The following is a 21,072-nucleotide window of genomic DNA, read 5'->3' on the forward strand; positions in this document are numbered from 1 at the left end:
CTCTGTATAGTCCTGGCAGTCCTGGAACTCACTCTATAGGCCAGGCTGGCCTCAAACTCAAAAATTCACCTTCCCCTGCCACCCAAGTGCTGGGATTAAAGGCATACGCCACCACTGCCTAGCACAAATAATTTTTTTTAAAAAATTCACATAACCTAATGTCCATGCTAAAAACAAAGACCCTTAGAAAAGCTCTCACCTGATGCTGTCTGGAGGGCCATGCCTGCTGGGACGTGGATCGGATAGCCAGGAAAGGCAAAGTTCGCACCACAGTTGGCAGTGTTCTAAACATAAGAAGTGGATATTACAAAGTTACAAAAGAACCAGAATTATATCTTTCATCACACTGTCTCAGGGAGTCAAAGCCATGATTTTTGAAAGGACTATGATTTGACCACACTTAACAATGAAGGCTGAGCTCTCTGACTAATCAGCACATTAACATTGGGTTCAAATAATTCCATTAAGAGGAATTCCACTGCAGTAGTTAGCTATGGGGCCGGTAAATCATAACGACCAGAATGGACATTGCCCTATAACAGGGACTCAATGAGCAGCCATGCCTGGACCACTAATTCTCAAGGGGTCAAATGTAAGAGTCTTAATTGTTTACAAGAATCTTCCAGACTCTAAACTGATCTTGAGTTGTACTTTAAAGTAGATATAATAATGTATCTATAATGTATAATTTCATATAAGCAAACTTATGGTTTTAAAAACCCACTATAGCAAGATAAAGAAACATTTTTGTCTATTAGATCTGCAAAAATGGAGGAGATATGTGTGAACTAATTTCCTGAAAAGGCCAGATTGCTGTCAAGGATTCTGCAAAATGAATGGCTTAGTTAGAACTTCATCATTGTGGACAGCTGGAAGGTTGCAAGTTGAGAGCCAGAATTCTCTTGGGTTTTCCTTATTCCCCGCAATAGCCACCTATCACCTGCCTGCTTGCCTATGACCATACCATCGATGGTTCTAATATTTTCTGGCTGATAGGTGGGATCTGTGAAACCTATAATGAGTCCACAGCTTCTCCCAATCCAGAAGCTAAGAATGTCTTCAAACAGCATCCAAAATCTACAACAAGATGCCACTTTTTTTTTTTTTTGCTATAACCCAATTACCTGATGTCCTTGCCATATATTTACTAAATACATTGACTTGTGTCTTGTTCTGTGACTATCGAAAGTCACAGGCACTTCTGTGGTAAACACAACACTCATGGCAGACTGTACCCATGTTCTTAGCCTATGGTTATTCACATTTGGCTCAAAATAAATTCTCTCCCCTTTGAAACAAGAGATAGACTCTCCTCTGGCATAAGTCACATGCAGTGTGGTGGAGGCTGTGGTAGAAATTGCTTTTCTTGGACAATTTGTATAAGAGTGCATGCTAACTGGGACAAGTCTTTGGGAGGACAATTTTGCAAATGCCATAATTTAAAATATGCGTGACTACTGTCTCAGAAATTCAATCTCTAGGAATTGACCTGATTATCTCATAAACAACAGACATGTGCAAATGTAACAATAATTCTACATGAGAAGATGGAAATAATTTAAATGTCTCATTAACAAAATATTACTTAGTTAAACTGTGGCAACCCTCTATGGCAGATGTTCATTTACTCACAGAGAGAATTCTTCATTATTAGCTAGGGATGCAGACCATGGAAAGAAGGGAGGAAACAGGAAGGAGGAAGGAAGTGGAGGGGGTGAAAGAGAATAAGATAGCAGAAACAGTATAGAAAGCAATTCTACTCTATACCCTGAAAGGTAATACAGCATTCAGGAAATAAGTGAATACACTTCAAAGAATTACAATAGTTATCTTTGAAGAGTAGGCTCTTTCACAGTTTGCATGTGAATTTTGTTTTTATTTTCTTACAGCATAATATTTCTGTAATCAAGGAAAATGATGTTTCCATAAATCTCAAAGACGTAGATGTCCCATTGGTCTCTTGTCAAAGCAGAGTTATTGTCGCGTAAACCCTCACAGGAATGCTATCTTAATAAAGGCCATCGGCTGACCTGCTAAGATTCATGTACCAGAAAGGCAGTCTGTGGGTTAAAACACAGTGTGAAATAGATCATGGATTATAACTATCAATGCCATGGTATGAGAAGGAAATGTGAAAAGGAATTGTTCCTCTCTATCTGAAAACTACTCAGTTTCTATAAACACATAAAATTTTATTACCTGCCTCCAAGTCATAGAGAGAAAAAAATAATTCTCCTTCACCAAAGTAAAAACAACAAAAATTGAGCAAAATATTCTACTTAAACAAAATGAAAAACCATCATTCTACTCTTAAAGAAAAGAAAATCAGGAGGAAAAATACATGAAAATTATCTACTTAAGGGACACCAAGTATGTGCTTTTGCATGGCACATTAAATCCCCACACACTATAGTTTCAGGTATGTCCTAACATTGATGCATAACTCCACTGAGGCTGCCAACCAGGACACTCACTCACTGCAAGGCTCCTGAGGCATAGGATCCATTGCTGAGCCTCTGGTTTCCCACGTCTCCTCCCATTCAAGCTGAAGGCCATACACTATATCTGTGCTCAATGCTCTGCACCCCTCAATGAAGGGATAAGCTACATACCAGGTCTTCTGGCATAAAACTTGGGAGAGTTCTACCAGCTGGGATCAGCAACGATGCTGCACAGAGAACAAGGTGGGACACAGCCATTAGAAATTACCTCTTTACATTGTCACATGAGGGTAATTTTATTTCTAATACATATTTTATTTAAATTAATTTTTATATAATATATGGTGATCACAGTCAATAGGTCATGTTAGTCCAAGCTAAATTCTAAACTTACTGCCTCCATCTGAGGGGAAAATGTTGAACTATATATTTCCTGACAATTCTAAAGACTTAACAACTAAATTACGTTAAGTTATCAGCATCAATTCTCTCATTAAAATCAAGCAGAATGTACTTCAGAAATCTATAATGAAACATATAAATTGTCTTTGATAAGTCAAGGAAGCTCTAACACTCCCTGACAACCTTTTACCTGGGAAAGAATGATATCAGAACATATTAGAGATGACACTATTGATAAAAAGCATGTAAGCCAAGACAAACGCCAACCATGAGAGAAGAAAGTGTGGTAAGTGGGTAGAGATATGGCCTAACGAGTAAGAACACTGCTACACTTCCATAAGACCTGACTTCTATTCCTATGCCTATGTCAAGTGACCCCGTGTAACTCTAACCCCAGGGGTCGGGGTGGGGGTGGCTGGTATCTCTGGCCTCTGCAGCTACCTGCACTCATATGAGCATACATACGCACATACAGATATAGACACATAATTAAAAATAAAATTTTAAAAAAGAAAATGTGGTGCATGTACACAATGGAATTTTAAAAAGAAAAATGGAATTATGATATTTGCAAGGAAACGTGTAGAACTGAAAGTCCTTACATGACACACAAAGCCACTCACAATGACAGATAGCTCATGATTTTTCTCATGGGAAGCCAGGATTTAAAACTTGTTTGACATGTATATGTGTGGTGACACTAGACAGGCAGGACTGTGGTGGGGGAGTCAGATGGAGACAGAGGTCAGAAGGGAGGGTTGAATTACAGACAAGGACAATGACACCTGAATGAGAATGCCATAATAAAATAAAAGTAACTTTTAAAAACAATGCCCTTTTGTCTTTAATAAAGGCCTTATGCCATGTATGTGTTGAGTATGATGTTAATTATAGCTCTTTTTTCATTTACTACACCAAGGAAAATTGCCCCAAGGTCTGGTTTTGGGAGCTTTTTTGTTTTTTTGTTTGTTGGTTTGTTGGTTTGTTGGTTTGTTTGTTTTAATGGCTCCATCACACACAAAAAACAGCTCAAAGCTAACCATCCTCTCCATGTGAAACACAAGTGAGGCTACCGGACTGATGGGTAATGAAGCACACAATTATTCTTATCCTCGACTCATCTACAGCCTAGCTTGTTAGCAGGCATTCTGTTAGAAAAGCCAAATGACAAACAAGTGGAGTGGCAGGAACTCAAGGCATTAATGTCATAGTTAGATAGAGGGAGAAAAGCTGCTGCTGCTCCAGCTAAACCTGGAAGGCTACAGAGTGTTCTTTGGCATCTCAATCCTGAGGAAAACCAGCAAGAAACCTTCTCTCCTAAGTCCCTTGTAAAAACTCTTAAAAGACAATTCTCTGTGTCTAAGGGAATCAAACAAAGCTATAAGAGAACACACCTCTCCATAGAGTTCAGAAGAAAAGCCAGAACTGACAGAACTGTAAAGTTCTAAGCAGACACCACTTAACTTTAATATGAGGCTCACAAGTTAAGCTTGGCTGAAAATTTAAAATGTTCAACTCCATTTCATAACCAAGTAATCTTTCATTAAATATATTTTGACTTGAAGTATTATAATTTTAGATTCCAAAGATGTATTCTAGAAACATTAAATTCAAAACAGTAAATTTTATAATAATAGCAAAAATTCAATTCTACAAGCATAATGTAAAAATGTTCAAAATAATAATCTTGTTCAACTATATTAAAATTTGTAAGTATCTTTTTCTAATTCACAACCAAAATTCTGATACATCATAGCAGTACCTGATCTCTTTTGAGTTTATACAAATCTTAATATGTGACCCACGTGTCTTAGGGTTACTACTGCTGTGGAAACACCATGACCAAACCAATTTGAGGAGGAAATGGTTTATTTGACATTTCCCCATCATCATCCATCACTGAAGGAAGTGAGGACAGGAACTCAAGCAGGGCAGGAACCTAGAGGCAAGAGCTGTTGCAGAGGCCATGGAGAGATACAGCTCCTCATGGTTTGCTCAGCCTGCTTTCTTGTAGAACCCAGGACCACCAGCCCATGGATGGCACCACCCACAATCGACTAAGTCTTCCCCCGCCAATCACTAATTAAGAGAATGTTCTATAGGCTTGCCTGGTCTTGTGGAGGCATTTTCTCAATTGAGGCTCCCTGTGACCCTTCCCCAAGTTAATTCTGATTGGTGAATAAAAATACTGACAGGCAATAGCTGGGAAGAAGAGATGTAGGCAGGGTTAAGGTTTCATGGACTTGAGAGAGGAGAACCATGAGGAAGAAGAATGAAGAGAAGAAGGAGGAAAAGAGGCCATGGGTTAAGAGTCAAGAGAGGCCAGGCGGTGGTGGCGCATGCCTTTAATCCCAGCACTTGGGAGGCAGAGGCAGACGGATTTCCAAGTTCAAGGCCATCCTGGTCTACAGAGTGAGTTCCAGGACAGTCAGGGCTACACAGAGAAAACCTGTCTTGGAAAAACAAACCAAAAAAAAAGAGTCAAGAGTGTGTGGTTTTGCAGGCTTGAGGAAGGTGCACAGAAGGGAGGAGGAGAAGCCCCTATGAGTTAGTTGAGCCATAAAATATGTGGCCCTATGGGCTGGTCAACTACAGTTTAAGAATAGCCCAGATGAAATATAATAAGTAGTAAGTACTAATTCAGGTTATCAGTAGGAAAGTAGATTCTAATATCATGGAGGCTAGTTATCTACCCAGTTCTTGTGCTGATTAAGGTTTATTATATACATAAAGGCTGTGAGTGTGTCTTTCATCTAGGAACTCATAAGCCAAAGGCCAGGTAGAAACCCCAGGCTGGGATTCAAGTAATTCATATGACACACCTCAACCTGCTAGGCCATCTGGTCAACCCTTTCTTGATTAAAGCAAGCAGAAGAAGCCAACCAGATTTCTCAGCAGGAACATATTTGCCACATAACCCTGACATATGAGCTTGAACTACAGAACCCATCCACATAAAAAGCCAGATGTGTTAGCATGAATCTATAATCCTACCATTCTTGTAGCAAGGTGGGAGATGGAGATGATGATGATGATGATGATGATAATAACAATAATAATAATAATAATAATAATAATAATAATAATAAATCATCCAGGAGCTTAGAGGCAAGCTAGCCTGAAATACATAGCATGTCAGAAATAAGAAATGCCCTGAATCAACAAGGTGGAAGAAGAAAAACAACCTGAAATCTGTCTTCTGGCCTACACACACACACACACACACGCACATATATATGTGCGTGTGTGTGTGTGTATATATATATATATATAGTACACTCATGTATATATTAATAAGTACAGTTTTTTAAATGCAACACAACAGTTTACAAATAAAGGACATAAAGACAATGGAGGATTGGAAAACGGCCAACACTGAGTATACTCCTTGAGTTCAGTTCTGTTACTCAGCTCCAGAGGATCAGGCACCCTCTTCTGGCCTCTCTGCAGGCACCTGCACACACATGCATATACCTACACAAAGACATACATATATACACAATGAAAAACAACAAATTGTTTAAGGACTATAAAAACTTATAGCTGACATCATAAAAGGAGGATTTACAAGCTTTTCCTCTGTGATCTTCCAAAGGGTAAGGGCCATGTCTCACCATGCCTGTTTAATACCAAACCAGATCTCTAACAAGATCATCTAAGAAAAGGAAAAGCACACAAACCAGAAATGAGAAAGCAAAATTAGCTCTATCTGTAAATGATATAAACCAACACACAGAAAACAACAGAGTCCACAAAAAATGAGTCAGTGAGTTCTACAAAATTTTAGATTCAAGTCAATTTTTAAAAGTCAATTGTGATCCAGGTGGTAGTGTCACATGTCTTTGATCCCAGCACTCAGGAGAGAGAGGCAGGAGGATCTCTGAGTAAGAGACAAGCCTGATCTACTAAGCAAGTTATAGGACAACCACGGCTACACAGAGAAACTCTGTCTTGAAAAACCAAAAACCAAAATCAACAACAACAAAAAAGTCAGTTGTGTTTCTGAATAAAACAACCTACCTGAAAAAGAAATCAAAACATGACAGCATTTTAAAAAGCAAATACTGGGGGGCTGGAGGGTTGGCTTAGTGGTTAAGACCTCCTGTTGCTCTTGCTGAAGACCCAGGTTCAATCCCAGCAACCACATATCATCTCATATCCAACCGTAACTCCAGTTCCAGGGGTCAGTGCTCTTTTCTGACCTTCTTGGGCACCATCACACATATGGCATACAGCCACACACATACAAAACAGACATTTATACAAATAAAAAAGTAAAAAAAAAAAAAATACTTATGCATAACTTCAATCAAGAAAGTTAAAGAGCTGTACCTCTAATCAAAAGGGAATTTAAAAGTGAAATTGAAAAGGGTATGATGAGAGTGACACGTGCCTAAAATTCCTGTACTCAAAAGGCTGAGGCAGGAGGATCACAAGTTTGAGGCCAATCCAGGACACACAGTGTGTGATTTGAAAGGGCATAGTCCCAGAAGCTCACACCTTTGAATACTTGGTTCCAAGATTTCAGACTGCCTAGGAAGATTAGGATGTGTGGCCTTGTTGCTTAGTCATTGGGGGTGGGCTTTGAGGTTTCAAAAACACCCATGCCACTCCCAGTAGTTTCTCTTTCTCTGCCTACTGGTTGTGGATCAAGATGTGAGGTCTCAGCTGTTTCTTCATTTCACCATCACGGACTCTGACCCTCTGAAATTGTAAACCAACTTAACATGCTTCTTTCTTATCTTTTTGGTTGTGAGCCTAGCCTTTAACAGCTGAGCCAGCTCTCTAGCACAACGGGCTCCTTTCTTAAGTTGCCTTGGTCACGATGTTCTATCACAGCAATAGAAAAGTAACTAGGACTCACAGTGAAAGCCTGTGAGGGAGGGGAAGAAGGAAGAAGAAAAGGGAAAGATGGAAGGTGGAAGGGAAGGAGATGGAGGGAGAAGGATTCAACCCTTAACACAGTGGATCATATTGTGGTGACCCCAAACCATAAAATTATTTTAATTGATACTTCAAAATTATAATTTTGCTACTATTATGAATCATAATGTAAAGATCTGATATGCAGGATATCTGATATGCAACCCCTGTGAAAGGGGTTGACCCCATAGGGGTCACAACCCACAGGTTTTTAGAATCCCTGATTTAAACAGACACAAACAAAAGATACTTCTATTCATGAACTTTTTGAAGTAACTGATATTGTTAAAATTGACATACTACCCAAAATAACATATAAATGCTATGCAATCTCTATCAAAATTCTAATGGTACCCTAACAGAAATAGGGAGTGGGGAAGGAGCTAAAATTTTCAACCAGACCATAAGTAAATCTCAACAACCAAAGCAATCCAGAGAAAACTAAATCAAGGCCGGATGATGATGGTTCAGCAGGTAAAAAGTCTGCTGTGGACTTGTTTAGAGCCTCAGCACTCACCTGAAGGGCAATGCAAATATGCAAGTGTAAGCCCAGCACCCCTACAGTGAGATGGCAGGTAGAGGCTAGAGACCTTAATCTCCTTAAGGTCGTGGGCCAGCTAGCCAGGCATTCACAGCAGCAATGAATCCTCTACCAAACTAGGTTGAAGGCAAATACCAGCACCTGAGCTTGTCCTCTGACCTTCATACCTGCATGATGATCTGCTTGTGAATGTATGTGCATGCACGCGCGCGCACACACACAGAGACTAAAAGAGAAGCAAAATCAAGGACATTACATTTCCAATTTTAAGATTACACTACAAAGCCAGGCACAGAATGTGTTATCCTCTGGTCTCCTCATGTAGGTACATGCACATCCACATAACTACATGGCGGGGGATTGGGGAGGGGAGGCTACCACAAACTCATACATGTGTGATCAATTAATTCTCAACAAGACACTAAAAGGGACAGTGGAAAAAAATGTCTTCTCAAAAATGGTGTTGGATTTTTCAAAATCTTGATTTGCAAACCTGCATTTTAAAAAATCTTCCTTTTTTCTCCATCTGTACTTGAGGAGCTGCACACCACCTCACGCCCTACCCTAAAGTATCAGATACAGCCTGAGTATCAGGAGACCTGCTCTAACCAAAGACATAGGTGAGACCCCCCCCACCCCAATACCCACAGAGCCCAGCAGATATCCACAGAACTCACAGAGTCCTACCCTGTCAGAGCTCCATCTCCATTCTGATCTGCACCTACCTAACCTGGGACACACAGCTTCACCTGCCTCCTGGGAAGCCTGCTCCAACTCGGGACACCAAGGCCAAGCCAACACCAGAAACAACCAGATAGTGAAAGGCAAACAAGAACATAATCAACAGAAGCCAATCAGAGCCCAGCTCTCTTTCTACAGCAAGTCCTGGATATGCTAACACACCTGAAGAGCAAGATTGTGACTTTAAATCCCACTCATGAAGATGATAGAGGCATTTAAAGAGGATATTAAATAATCTCCTTAAACAAATACAGAAAAACAGGTAGGAACCCTTAAAGAGGGAAGAAATAAATCCCTTAAACAAGTACAGGACAATATAATCAAAGAGGAGAAGGAAATGAAGGAAAGAGCCCAAGACCTAAAAATGAACATAAAAGCAATAAAGAAAACACAAATAGAGGCAACTCTGGAGATGGAAAACCTAGGAAAGAGAACTACAGATGCAAGTATCACCAACATATTACAAGAAATAAAGAAAATCTCAGGCAAAGAAGATACCATAGAAGAAATTGATACATTGGTTAAAGAAAAATTCAAATTTATAAAGTTCCTAACTCAAAGCATCCAGGAAATTTGGAACACAATAAAAAGACCATACCTAAGAATAATAGGAATAGGAAAGAGTGAAGATTCCCAGTTCAAAGGGCCAGAAAACATCTTCAACAAATCATAGAAGAAAACTTCCCCAACCTAAAGAAAGATAGCTATAAATGTAAAAGACAACTACAGAACACCAGAAAAGAAAACCTTCCCACCACATAATAATCCAAACACTACATGTATAGAACAAAGGCAGAGTATTAAAAGCTGCAAGGAAAAAAGACCAAGTAATATATAAAGGCAGACCTATCAGAATTACATCTGACTTCTCAACAGAGACTCTAGGAGCCAGAAGATCCTGGACAGATAGATGTCTTGCAGACCCTAATAGACCACAAATGCCAGCCCAGACTACTATATCCAGCAAAACTCTCAATCACCATAGAGGGAGAAACCAAGATGTTCCATGACAAAACCAAGTTTAAACAATTATCTTTCTACTAATCCAGCCCTACAAAGGATACTAGAAGGAAAACTCCTACACAAGAGAGTAACTGCACCAAGAAAACACAAGAAATTAATCATCTCACAGCAAACCCAAAAGAAGAGAATCACATACACTCAGTACCACTTCCAACAACAAAATAACAGGAATTAACAACCATTGCTCATTAATATCTCTCAACATCAATGGGCTCAATTCACCAATAAAGCAACACAGGCTAATCTACTGGATATGTAAACAGGATTCATCATTCACCAACAGTGCCAACTAATATGGATCCCTAGGAGCTTCCAGAGACTGAGCTACCAACCAAAGACTATGTGTGGGCTGGTCTGAGACCACCACCACTCCAAGCCCAGCACATATACAGCAGAAGGATGCCTTGTCTGGCCTCAGTAGGAGAGGATCCTCCTAATCCTGCAGAGATTTGATGCACTAGGGTGGGAGGTATCCGGGGGGAGGCACCCTCTCAAGAGGCGAAAGGGGGGCATGGGGGAGTAACCCTGGGAGGAGAGACTGGGAGGGAGCAGTATTTGGGAAGTAAATATATAAATTTTAAAAATAAATAAATGAATAAATAAATTAAATATTTCTTTTGTGCTGTGATTATTATTATTACACCTTACATGCTTAGTCAGTGCTCATGCCGAAGTCTAGACGTGAAATGTGAAACATGGGGGCCCTTCTCAGTATTGCATTATGCTTAAGAGTTTTGCTATCAATGTAGATTTGAGATTCTTGCCACAGTTTAAAAAAAAAAAGGTTAACTCTAAAGTGATGGGCATGCTTATTTACATAACCTACATCAACACTCTATGTATATCATAACATCATGCTATCCAGTTTAGACATATATAGTAAAATTTAAGTTAAAAATAGGTATAGGGGCCAGGAAGGTGACCTAGCAGACAATGGTGTTTATTGTACAGGTGTGGCAGCCTGAGTTTGGTAACCAGAACCCATGTGAGGGCAGAGAAAAAGAACAGACTCCACAAAGTTATCCTCAAATCTCCATGGATGAGCAAGTATACCCATGCGCGCGCGCGCACACACACACACACACACACACACACATACACCATCACCACCACCACCAACAACAACAACAAGGACAATAATAAATTTGTAAGTAGTTGCCACACCTGCCAGCTTCTATATGGGTTCTGGGGATCTGCACCCCAGACCTTGCCCTGTGCAGCAGGCACCCATCCACTGAGCCACCTTCCAGCCCAAAATCCATATTTAAAAAATAAAAAACAAATGCTGAAAACTGGTAACAGAATATTCCTAAGGAGTGAATAATATAGCCAAAAAAATATATAACAAAGCAAACAAGCTTTAAAAACAGAACTGACAGATGTAAATGACTTATTCAATTGTAGATTTTTGTTTCAGCTCATTATCAGAAGAAATAAAAAGATTGTAGCAGTTTAAGTTATTTTAATCAGGCTTTTTAAAGCATACCATGAGAAGATACAATTAAGAAGTACTTCAATTTTAGGAGGCTATTTATTTTGAGACTCTTATTGAAGGCACCCAGAATGAAGACAGATATTCTGTAGTGCACTTTTCTTCCTAAGCCTCTTCATTGTAAATTTCAAGGAAGAGAATAAGAAAAGCTGTCTTTTTAAAAATGTAATTATTTCTATTATTCTAACTTCCAAGCAGAATCAAAAATAAGGTGTTGAGTGAAATCTAGCTTGATCCAGCCTTTGCCAGGTTGTTTTGTGATTTAAATCACTGGTAATATTACCATCTTCCGGGCAAAGTGGAGTATTGCAATTGTGAATGACAAGAAAGATGACAAGCTTTCAACTGTGCCTTTGATTAAAGACATTCAAGGGCTTTCCTCCTCCGGCACCACATCCCCAACCAACCTCAACTACAAGAACCTTCCTTCCTTCAGGGTTATTGAACTAAGAGCCAAAGGCTCGGGAGCCAGCTCTTGGCAGCTGAGGCAGAGGATCACCGACTTTGAGGCCAGCCTGGATGATGATAGTGAGTTCTAGAAGTTCCTGCCTCAAAGGGAAAAAAATGATTGAGATTTGCAAAAGTGCTAAACAGGGAGGTGGTGAAGGGAATCTCCTGACAAAACAGTAGAGGACAAAATGAAAGCACAAAGAAACAACTGCTGATAAAACCTCGTCAAATTCACAGCAAAACTCCCATGACTCGTGTGTGTATGTGTGTGTGTGTATGTGTGTGTGTGTGTGCATGTGTGTGTGTGTGCGTATGTGTGGTGTATGCTCATGTTTATGTGATATAGGAACAGTATATACACGTTATGTATGCAGTATATATATATATGTGTGTGTGTAAGGTATACCTACATATATGACCAAGGGTGTGTGTGTGTGCAATGTATGCATATATGATGTACATTTGTGGTGTATGCATGTGTATGGTGTGTACGCGTGTGTGGTATATGTGTGTGATATATGTTCATGTGGTATATGCACATTTTATGTGGTCTGTGTACTGTATATGCACATGTGTGTGTCTACTTGCACAGGCTACAGGAGAACATCCTGTCCTACTCTACCACTCCTTGCCTTTTGCCTTTGGAGAAACAGTCTCACTGACCCTGCAGCTAGACTGGAGGCCAGCAAGCCCCAGCAATCCTCCTCTCCCCATCCCTCACAGCTCTAGGGTTAAATGATGCTCACAAGAGCACACACAGATCTTTACATGGGTGCAGGCCCTTGTGCTTGCACAGCAAATGTCCTTACCCATTAAGCCATCTCTCCAGTCATCCTATGACTGACCTTTATAGAATATTATAATTTTAAGCTTAGTAAGAAATTTTATGCCTAGGTAATTCAATATTAATTTACTAATTTATTTCATTTTCATAATTGCTGCTACACTTCAACTTTTTTTTTTCTTTTTTTTGGTTATTCAAGATAGGGTTTCTCTGTGTAGCCCTGGCTATCCTGGAACTCACTCTGTAGACCAGGCTGGCCTTGAACTCAGAAATCCGCCTGCCTCTGCCTCCCAAGTGCTAGGATTAAAGGCGTGCGCCACCACTGCCAGGCCAATTATTTTTTAATGGAAAGTGTGAGGCAAAAAGAATGTAGCTGAAGCCTCTTGCCTGCTAAGAATCAAGAAACACAGGCACTGGAGAGAGATGGCTCAGAACCTAAAGGCACTGGCTACCCTTCAAAGGACCCAGGTTCCATTTTTTAAAATTCTAGAAAAATTAACATTTTCTGTAAAGGTTGCCTGCCCAGGGATAATAGTTCTTTTATAGCAAAGTATTTTGTTAAAATAGCAACAACCCAGGTGTATATGACCTCAAGTGGGACCTTAATCTTTTTCCAAGACATTTTCTGGAAACTTCAAACAAGACTATTGACTCTGTTTACAGAGAGATTTCCCACCTTCTGCATCCCTGTTCTGGAGTGTCACTCTATCAACTGGAATCCTGCTAAGGTTCCAGAACTCCCCTTAGGAACCACCTGTAACCTCAGCTAAGTACTTAGCAACACTTCAAAGACAAAAGCCTCAAACCCACCAAAACCTTGTGTGTGCCTGCTACAGAGAAGGCAAAGGGCAGGTCTTGGAGAAGCCTATCCGACACCTTCTCTCAGCCCTCATCTTAACATCTATTCAGTTTGGTGGTTCCTCAGGAAATTGGACATAGTACTACCAGAGGACCCAGCTATACCATTCCTGGGCATATACCCAGAAGATGCTCCAACATGTAATAAGGACAAATGCTCCACTATGTTCATAGCAGCCTTATTTATAATAGCCAGAAACTGAAACAACCCAAATGTCCCTCAACAGAGGAGTGGATACAGAAAATGTGGTACATCTACACAATGGAGTACTACTCAGCTATTAAAAACAATGAATTTATGAAATTCTTAGGGAAATGGATGGACCTGGAGAATATCATCCTGAGTGAGGTAACCCAATCACATTTTCACACATGGGTATGCACTCTCTGATAAGTGGTTATTAGCCCAGAAGTCTGGAATACCCAAAATACAATCCACAAACCATAAAAAACTCAAGAAGAAGGAAGACCAAAGTATGGATTCTTTGTTCCTTTGTAAAAGGGAAATCAAAATACCCATGGAAGGAATTGCAGAGACAAACCATGGAGCAGAGACTAAAGGAAAGACAATTCAGAGACTGTACCACCTGGGAATCCTCCCCATATTCAGTCATCAAATCCAGACCCTATTATGGATGCCAGCAAGTACTGGCTGACAGAAGCCTGATATATCTGTCTCCTGAGAGGCTCTGACAGTATCTGACTAATAGAGAAGTAGAGAACTGAGCACAGGGTCCCCAATGAAGATGCTAGAGAAAGGACCCAAGGAGCTGAAGGGTTTTGCAGCCCCATAGGACGAACAACAATATGAACTAACTAGTACCCTCAAAGCTCCCAGGGACTAAACCACCAACCAAAGAGTACACATGGTAGGACTCATGGCTCCAGCAGCATATGTATAGCAGAGGATGGCCAAGTCGGTCATCAGTGGTAGGAGAGGCCCTTGGTCCTGTGAACATTCTATGCCCTAGTGTAGGGGAACACCAGGGCCAGGAAGTGGGAGAGGGTGGGTTGGTGAGCAGGGGGAGGGAGGAGGGAACAGGTTTTTGTTTTGTTTCTTTTTTCCTTTCTTTTTCTTTCTTTTTTTTCAGAGGGGAAACCGGAAGAGGAGATATTATTTGACATGTAATTAAAGAAAATATCTAATTAAAAAAAAAAAAGGAAAAATCAACTGGAAAGCCCACATGCTAATCCCAGGAAAGCAATTACTGCTGGGATTAGGAATAGATACTGATAACACCTTTGTCTTTTAAAAAATAATTTGGAGTATATAATTAAAAATATTAACAATTAAAAAAAAAAAAGGAAAGAAATGCTATGGCATAGGACCAGGCTCTGTGGAATGGACTTCAGGCATCATACCAGGCTGAGACAGGCCAGAAGCCCCTGAAACAGTCCAAGAAGTAGGCGAAGGTAGGAAAGATAATGCTTTCAGGACAAAAAAAAAAAAGAAAAGAAGGATGGAAGGAAAAGAGAAAGTAACGGGAAAGGTGTAGGGAAGGGCTCTGCCCTGGGAGACATTCAGAAGGCAGGCCAAGGTCAGCCACCCCTGGGATAAGGGAGGTGACTCCTCCACTCCTGTGCTCAGCTAATACAGTTGTTGCTACTTATCACTGTTTTGAAGTCTACTGAACATTGTAATACATTTTGGTAAAATAAATAAATGAACAAATAGCAGGTAAATATCATAAAATAAATCCAATCTCAGATCCTGACAGAACCTACTGTTTCATCTTTGTTCTGAAGTGTCACCTTGAATTAAATTCAGTTAAAAGGATATGTATATATACATATATGTGTGTATGCACACTGTATTTTAATAAACCCAAGGAAATTATTGCCTCCCTTGGAAATTATTTTCTGCACTGAATCCAAGGATCCCACTTTACCTGAGTTGAGGTCCCTAACAGGTCCTCAGCCTGAAGTGGGGAATGGTGCAGAGCTGTGTCTGTCCCTGTCCACTGACAGACATGTTCTTTTCACTGTGGCTGACATGATTTTCATAAAAATTTTCCCAAATATACAAAGAATAATTATTACTGACAATATAATCCAAATAAAATACTGCCCTTCCTTGTTACAAGCATGATGCTCATATACTTCAGCCAAAACCAATAGGATCTATTTGCGCATGCCCAGATGTATGCGAAATAGAGAGAGAGAGAAAGAGAGAGAGAGAGAGAGAGAGAAAGAGAAAGAGAAAGAGAGGCCAGATAGTTAGTATTCCTTTGATCTTTTATTAGTCTTTACCAGTCTACATTGACACACATAAATCTGGGTAAATTTTTTCCTTAAAAGCAAATCTAGAGATTTAGTAAATCCAACAATAAAATAAAATGCATAAAGTTAATCCCTTGCTACTACTTTATATTGCCCAAACTATAAGGGGGCCTGAATTATCTCTATATTCTTCTTCCTCTGTTTTGCTTCCAATACAACAATGGGTTTGTGCACACAGAGAAGGTAGGGAGGGCAGGGGAGGAAAGGGAGAGGAGGGAGAGAAGGCAGGGGAGGGGGAAGGAGAAGAGAGCAAACAAACAAACATTCAAGTACCTATCTTTCCCACTGGACGACTCCCTCAAAACACCCAGTCAGCTTCATAGAAATAACAGCAGACACTCTAAACTTACAGACTCTATCCCTAGTTTCTCTAGAGTAATGGTTCCTCTAGAGTAATGGTCAGTTTTACCAAATTAATTTTTAAACACTAGTTTTAACAACCTGAGTTTGTTTGTTTTAATCAACACATACACTGTGTCCCTCTAATTGAATCATAGAAAGGTGAGACCCTTTCTACCATAAGAACATTAATTATCCTGACTAAAAAACAGTATCACATATGAATTTGTTCTGAAAACATAGTCTTTGACTAACTTTCTCCAACCTGTGGGCTGCAGTGTTGTTGGTAAGCCATGAGGCAGCTGGAGAGTGAGAAGCGGTGCCTGCATGCTGTTTCTGAAGAAGTCCTCTGTCGCTTTAGATTGTAAAACTTTGGTTTCCCAGAGCTGCAAGGGAAAAGAAAAAAAAAGTTTATATTTTTGTTTGCTTAAAAGCAATCACTATGATTATGCACTAGTTTTTTTCTTAAGTGTTTATACTTTCAGTGTCTAGCAAAAGGAACACATCTGAACACAGTTGAAGGAGGAAAGTGTAACATCTCCGGCTGTGAAGATGAACCGAGGAATCCTGGGAGCACAAACCTTCTTCAGGTCTTTCAACACCTGCTCCTCGACGCCTTCTTCAGCAAACAGGTCCCGCACGGCCTCGATTACATCTTCAATTACAGATTGGTAGAGTTTGGGCTACATGAAAACAATTGTTAGAGGTTTTAATTCTCAAGTACAATGCCTTTGCCTTAAAAGACATGCAGACACATTCTCTATTCCTCAGTTTAAAGAAAAACTCCCACAAGGTTATCGAGCACACCCTGCCCCAGTGCACTTGTGGCTCCTTATAAGTTCTATGAGCTTCCTGTAATCCCTTGAGGCCTCTATCCACAAGACTGAACACAGGACTACAAGGAACCTGGGGTGATGGCATGTGGGTATACTTGTGCTTCGCTTTTGTGTATTTAACATTCCTGCTTCTTTTTTTAAACGGGAAATTGAAAGCAGCTGGAAATAAGCCCCTATTTTCAAACTACCATTTTTCTCAAAGTAGCCACTTTTAGTGAACTACAATGGATATAAATAAGCCTCAGACCTTAAAAGTGGGACAATCAAAGCCTGCCCTGCTTCCAAAGTAGACTTGGAGAGAGGACAGTTGAGAGCACGGCCAAGCAAAAGCACAGCCCTGCTTCCAGAGGGGTTTCCACTAAGTCGTTCATAAGTTCATGAACAAACCCAAGACGTTCAAACCAAGCCACAAAACAAAACTAGCCAGAATCTACTCAGAGTCACCTATTGTACCAACAGCATAAGAAGCAGAAGCATGTGAAATATACTGTTTTTCTGGGGTGTGTGTGTGTGTGTGTGTGTGTGTGTGTGTGTGTGTGAGAGAGAGAGAGAGAGAGAGAGAGAGAGAGAGAGAGAGAGAGAGAGAGATCCAGACAAAGGCCACAGATATCATTCAGTAAAACAGGATTCCAGTTGCTTTTACAATTGCTTAACCCAGCCCAAATGAAAACTGAGGCTTTCTTGGACTGTTTTTTTTTTTTTTTTTTTTTTCATGCTTCCCACAAAAATACTCTCACTCCAGGAACAGCACATTTTAAACTAATCCTTCTAAAGATCCAGGGTAAGTCTATGAATAGGCCAATCAGAAACATTTAAATGTTGTTCATAGGCATACCCATTAAGACTAAGTGCCCCCAGATGAGCTGTTTCTTCTCAAACAGTCTACCCTGATAAAGGCTTCTAAACTGAGGCTTCTGTTTTAATCCCAGCTACATGATCACACTTAAGAACTGCAGGGGAAAACCCCTAGGGCTAAAACATCTTTTAAGATCTGCCCTTGGAGTATAACAGCAGCAGTCCAAAAGAAGCCAATAAAATACAATTTTTCAAAAGCAAAATAAGTATTGAACATAGTCTCTCTTGTAGGACTGCCATTAAACTTTATATTGCTTTCTCTATGTTATCTTTATTAAAACTATATATAGTCTGAACCTCCATCTTACCTGTATCTCAAAAAAATAAATAAATAAATTCTCATTGGCAATAACAATCAGGCAAACTGGTATTGGTGGAAAGCTTATATTCCAGCATCCATACTTTACACTTCTTAAAACATAAAATGAACATACATGAGTATGTCTCTAAAAATGGAACCTTTTATGCTGCATAGATACACAAGACTTTTACAGATACAAACCTACAAACCTATCTTGGCTGCCCATTGTCTTTCTGGAAAAGTGCATCTGTTGATACTGATTTTTGCCTTCAACTCGGGGATTTTTAATTTGATGGATTTAACAAGTGCCATTTTGCCTGTAAACTCTCACTGTGGGATTTAGCTCCCCTTAGGGTAGTGTTAGAGTGTTTCCTATTTAAGCATTAAGATGTTAAGGGACAAGGAAAGGCAAGATGATGAGGTAACAATCCGAATCACATCATCTCTCATTCCGGGCTAGGAAGTAATACAGCATGAACCAGCTATGTTCCAATAAAGAACTAGGATTAGGACTAGAGGCTGCTCTTTAAAGACTGAGGTAGGGGGATCCTGAGTCTGAAGCCAGCCTAGGGTTTCTTTATAGGACCTTATCCCAAAAAAAAAAAAAAAAAAAAAAAAGAGAGAGAGAGAGAGAGGAGGAGGAGGAGGAGGAGAAGGAGGAGGAAAAGACAGAAAGGAAGGAATGACAGGAAGAAAGGGAAGGAGGGAAAAATCGAAAGAGAAAGCAGATGGGGGGAGAAAAGAAAAGAAAACCTAGGAATTTCCTAAATACGGAGGATACCATCTTAATTGAGGGTACCCTGACTCTACACGGTTTCTAGGTACCCTAACCTGGGCAACCTCAGTTGGAGTGGGACACAGACGTTTTCAAATGGGATCAGAGTCCCCACGAGGCTGCCTTCTACTTCCTGTAACCCATGGAGAAAAGGGGGTGCCTATCAAAGTCTGCAACTCATCATGGAGAGTGTAGGCAAAGCCTACCCGCCTCCTTACCACAAGGTTGACGAAGGCCATGCCGGCCGCTCTGAGCCCAACCGTTTGTGCCTGCGTGGCAGAGAGCCACCAGGCTCGCTTTTGAACCGTGGGTGCTCGTTGCTGCGCAACCGCGAGGCCGCTGGGGGCGGAGCTAAGTAGGGCGTGACAAGAAAGAAAGTTAGTGGTTGGAGTGAAGGAGTTTGGGCGTGGCACGGGTGTGGTAAGGTGTCTAAACAGGTTTAGCAAGGATTCATGAACGTAAACATCTCTACCAAATCAGGGACTGACAACTAGGGCCACAGCACACTGTGACTTCATTTGATCTCCAGATAGTTCTGATGGACATTAAAATGAGATCCACTATCCTAAGACACACTCAATAGTAAGGCCACATTAAAATTACCTGAAGGGTTCTTTCCTTTTAAAGGTTTGGTGCCTTAGTCTCTCCCAGAGCATAGGATTAAAAATGCAGCCTGAAGGTGGAGAACTACCATTTAAACCAAGTCAGCTCCCCAGTGCTGCCCTGAGTCTTTGGTCCTCAGACACAAGTTGCCATCTTTGTCCTATAATTGTTTCATTGTCTCTCTCTCTCTCTCTCTCTCTCTCTCTCTCTCTCTCTCTCTCTCTCTCTCTCTCTCTTTCTCTCTCCTCTCTCTCCCTCCTTCCCTCCCTCCTTCCTTCCCTTCCCTTCTTCCTCCTGTCTTGCCTCTCTTGGCCTTGAAGGGACTTAACTAGCTAAAGCTGAAGATAGATAGAAGCACACATGTCCCTTTGATGTAGTTCAAAGACGAAAGAGCCATCTATTTCCACCACTCTGCCTTCCAAACAGCCTTTCTAATCTGAAGATAGATCTCGACCTAACAGATGGTTATGTGATGATTTAAAATCCCATTAGGGTTAGAGTTGACTGCTTGCTTATTTGTGTGTGCGAGTGCAATAGAGCTGTGTGTGATTGCCCACTTTGAATTGGCTTGCCTAGACCAGGTGTAAGCTCCTAGCTGCTGATTCATTTGGTGTCATTCAGAAGACTTTTCCTAAATTGAAAACTACTGGGAATTTCTTTACAAAAAGCCATTAAGTATGTGTGGTGATTTTTAATGGTTATGTCTCTCTACGTGACAATTTACTACCTCAAATATTCAAAGGGACTTACCTTTCACCCAAAATAGAAAAGGTAAAAAGCAAGCATTGATTCCTTCTGATATTATAAAATCCAATTAAATTATTCAAGCTGGGAAATAAGAAAGCTGAAAGGGCTCTTGTTTTCCATCTTTCTCTTTGCAAGGTTTTAAAATTGTAGTCCTAAGTGCACAGAATGGGTAACAATCTAACATCAGTGACAGTGTATCGTTCGTTGTATTTCATTATACATTATACCTTTCTCAAAGCTAGAGAGTAGACGATGTGTATTTTAAAATTTAAATTTGGACCTTGGTACCCATAAAAAGTGTGACTAACAACTGAACTGTTACTGCATAGAACAGGAAATACACTTTTTATAGAAAAGCTATACAACACTGGTTGAGCAATCTCAGTGACTTTCTGGTTGCCCTCTGTGTATCTGAATGGTCACTGGTAGACACTTTGGTTTCTTCCCAATAATTGGCAGTGGCCATTAAAGAAAATGTGCTTGAAGCCAAGATCCAGGTTGTTACACCTTGGATGTGAAATGTCTCCAAGGTACAGGTGTTAAGGCTTATACCACAGGGGTCAGCAGTGTTCACAGGCATGACTTCCAGAGGCTGATCACATCATTAGGGGATTTGGCATCATTCAGACCAAAATATGTGATAGAAACAAGTAACGTTGAAGAAGACTTATTTTATTTGCT

The 21,072-nt window shown here is 40.3% G+C and overlaps 1 protein-coding gene across 2 annotated transcripts in view; it reads right to left on the bottom strand.

The window, feature by feature from the left end:
* Positions 1 to 19,386, bottom strand: part of Gtf2a1l (general transcription factor IIA subunit 1 like) — a 49,011-nt gene extending 29,625 nt beyond the window's left edge. The window contains exons 1-5 of one of the 2 annotated variants that reach the window (XM_031357667.1): positions 19,260 to 19,386; positions 16,856 to 16,957; positions 16,540 to 16,660; positions 2,613 to 2,668; positions 200 to 284 (exon numbers count right to left, since the gene is read on the bottom strand). In XM_031357667.1, coding sequence (XP_031213527.1) covers positions 200 to 284; positions 2,613 to 2,668; positions 16,540 to 16,660; positions 16,856 to 16,957; positions 19,260 to 19,280 — 385 coding nt within the window. In that variant the 5' untranslated portion in view covers positions 19,281 to 19,386. Of the gene's footprint in view, positions 1 to 199; positions 285 to 2,612; positions 2,669 to 16,529; positions 16,661 to 16,855; positions 16,958 to 19,259 lie in introns of those variants that run through there. The other variant, XM_031357668.1, reaches the window with a different exon arrangement.
* Between the last annotated feature and the right edge of the window lie 1,686 nt (positions 19,387 to 21,072).

This window comes from Mastomys coucha, unplaced genomic scaffold (genome assembly GCF_008632895.1).
Source record: "Mastomys coucha isolate ucsf_1 unplaced genomic scaffold, UCSF_Mcou_1 pScaffold6, whole genome shotgun sequence".
Classification (NCBI taxonomy): Eukaryota; Metazoa; Chordata; class Mammalia; order Rodentia; family Muridae; genus Mastomys; species Mastomys coucha.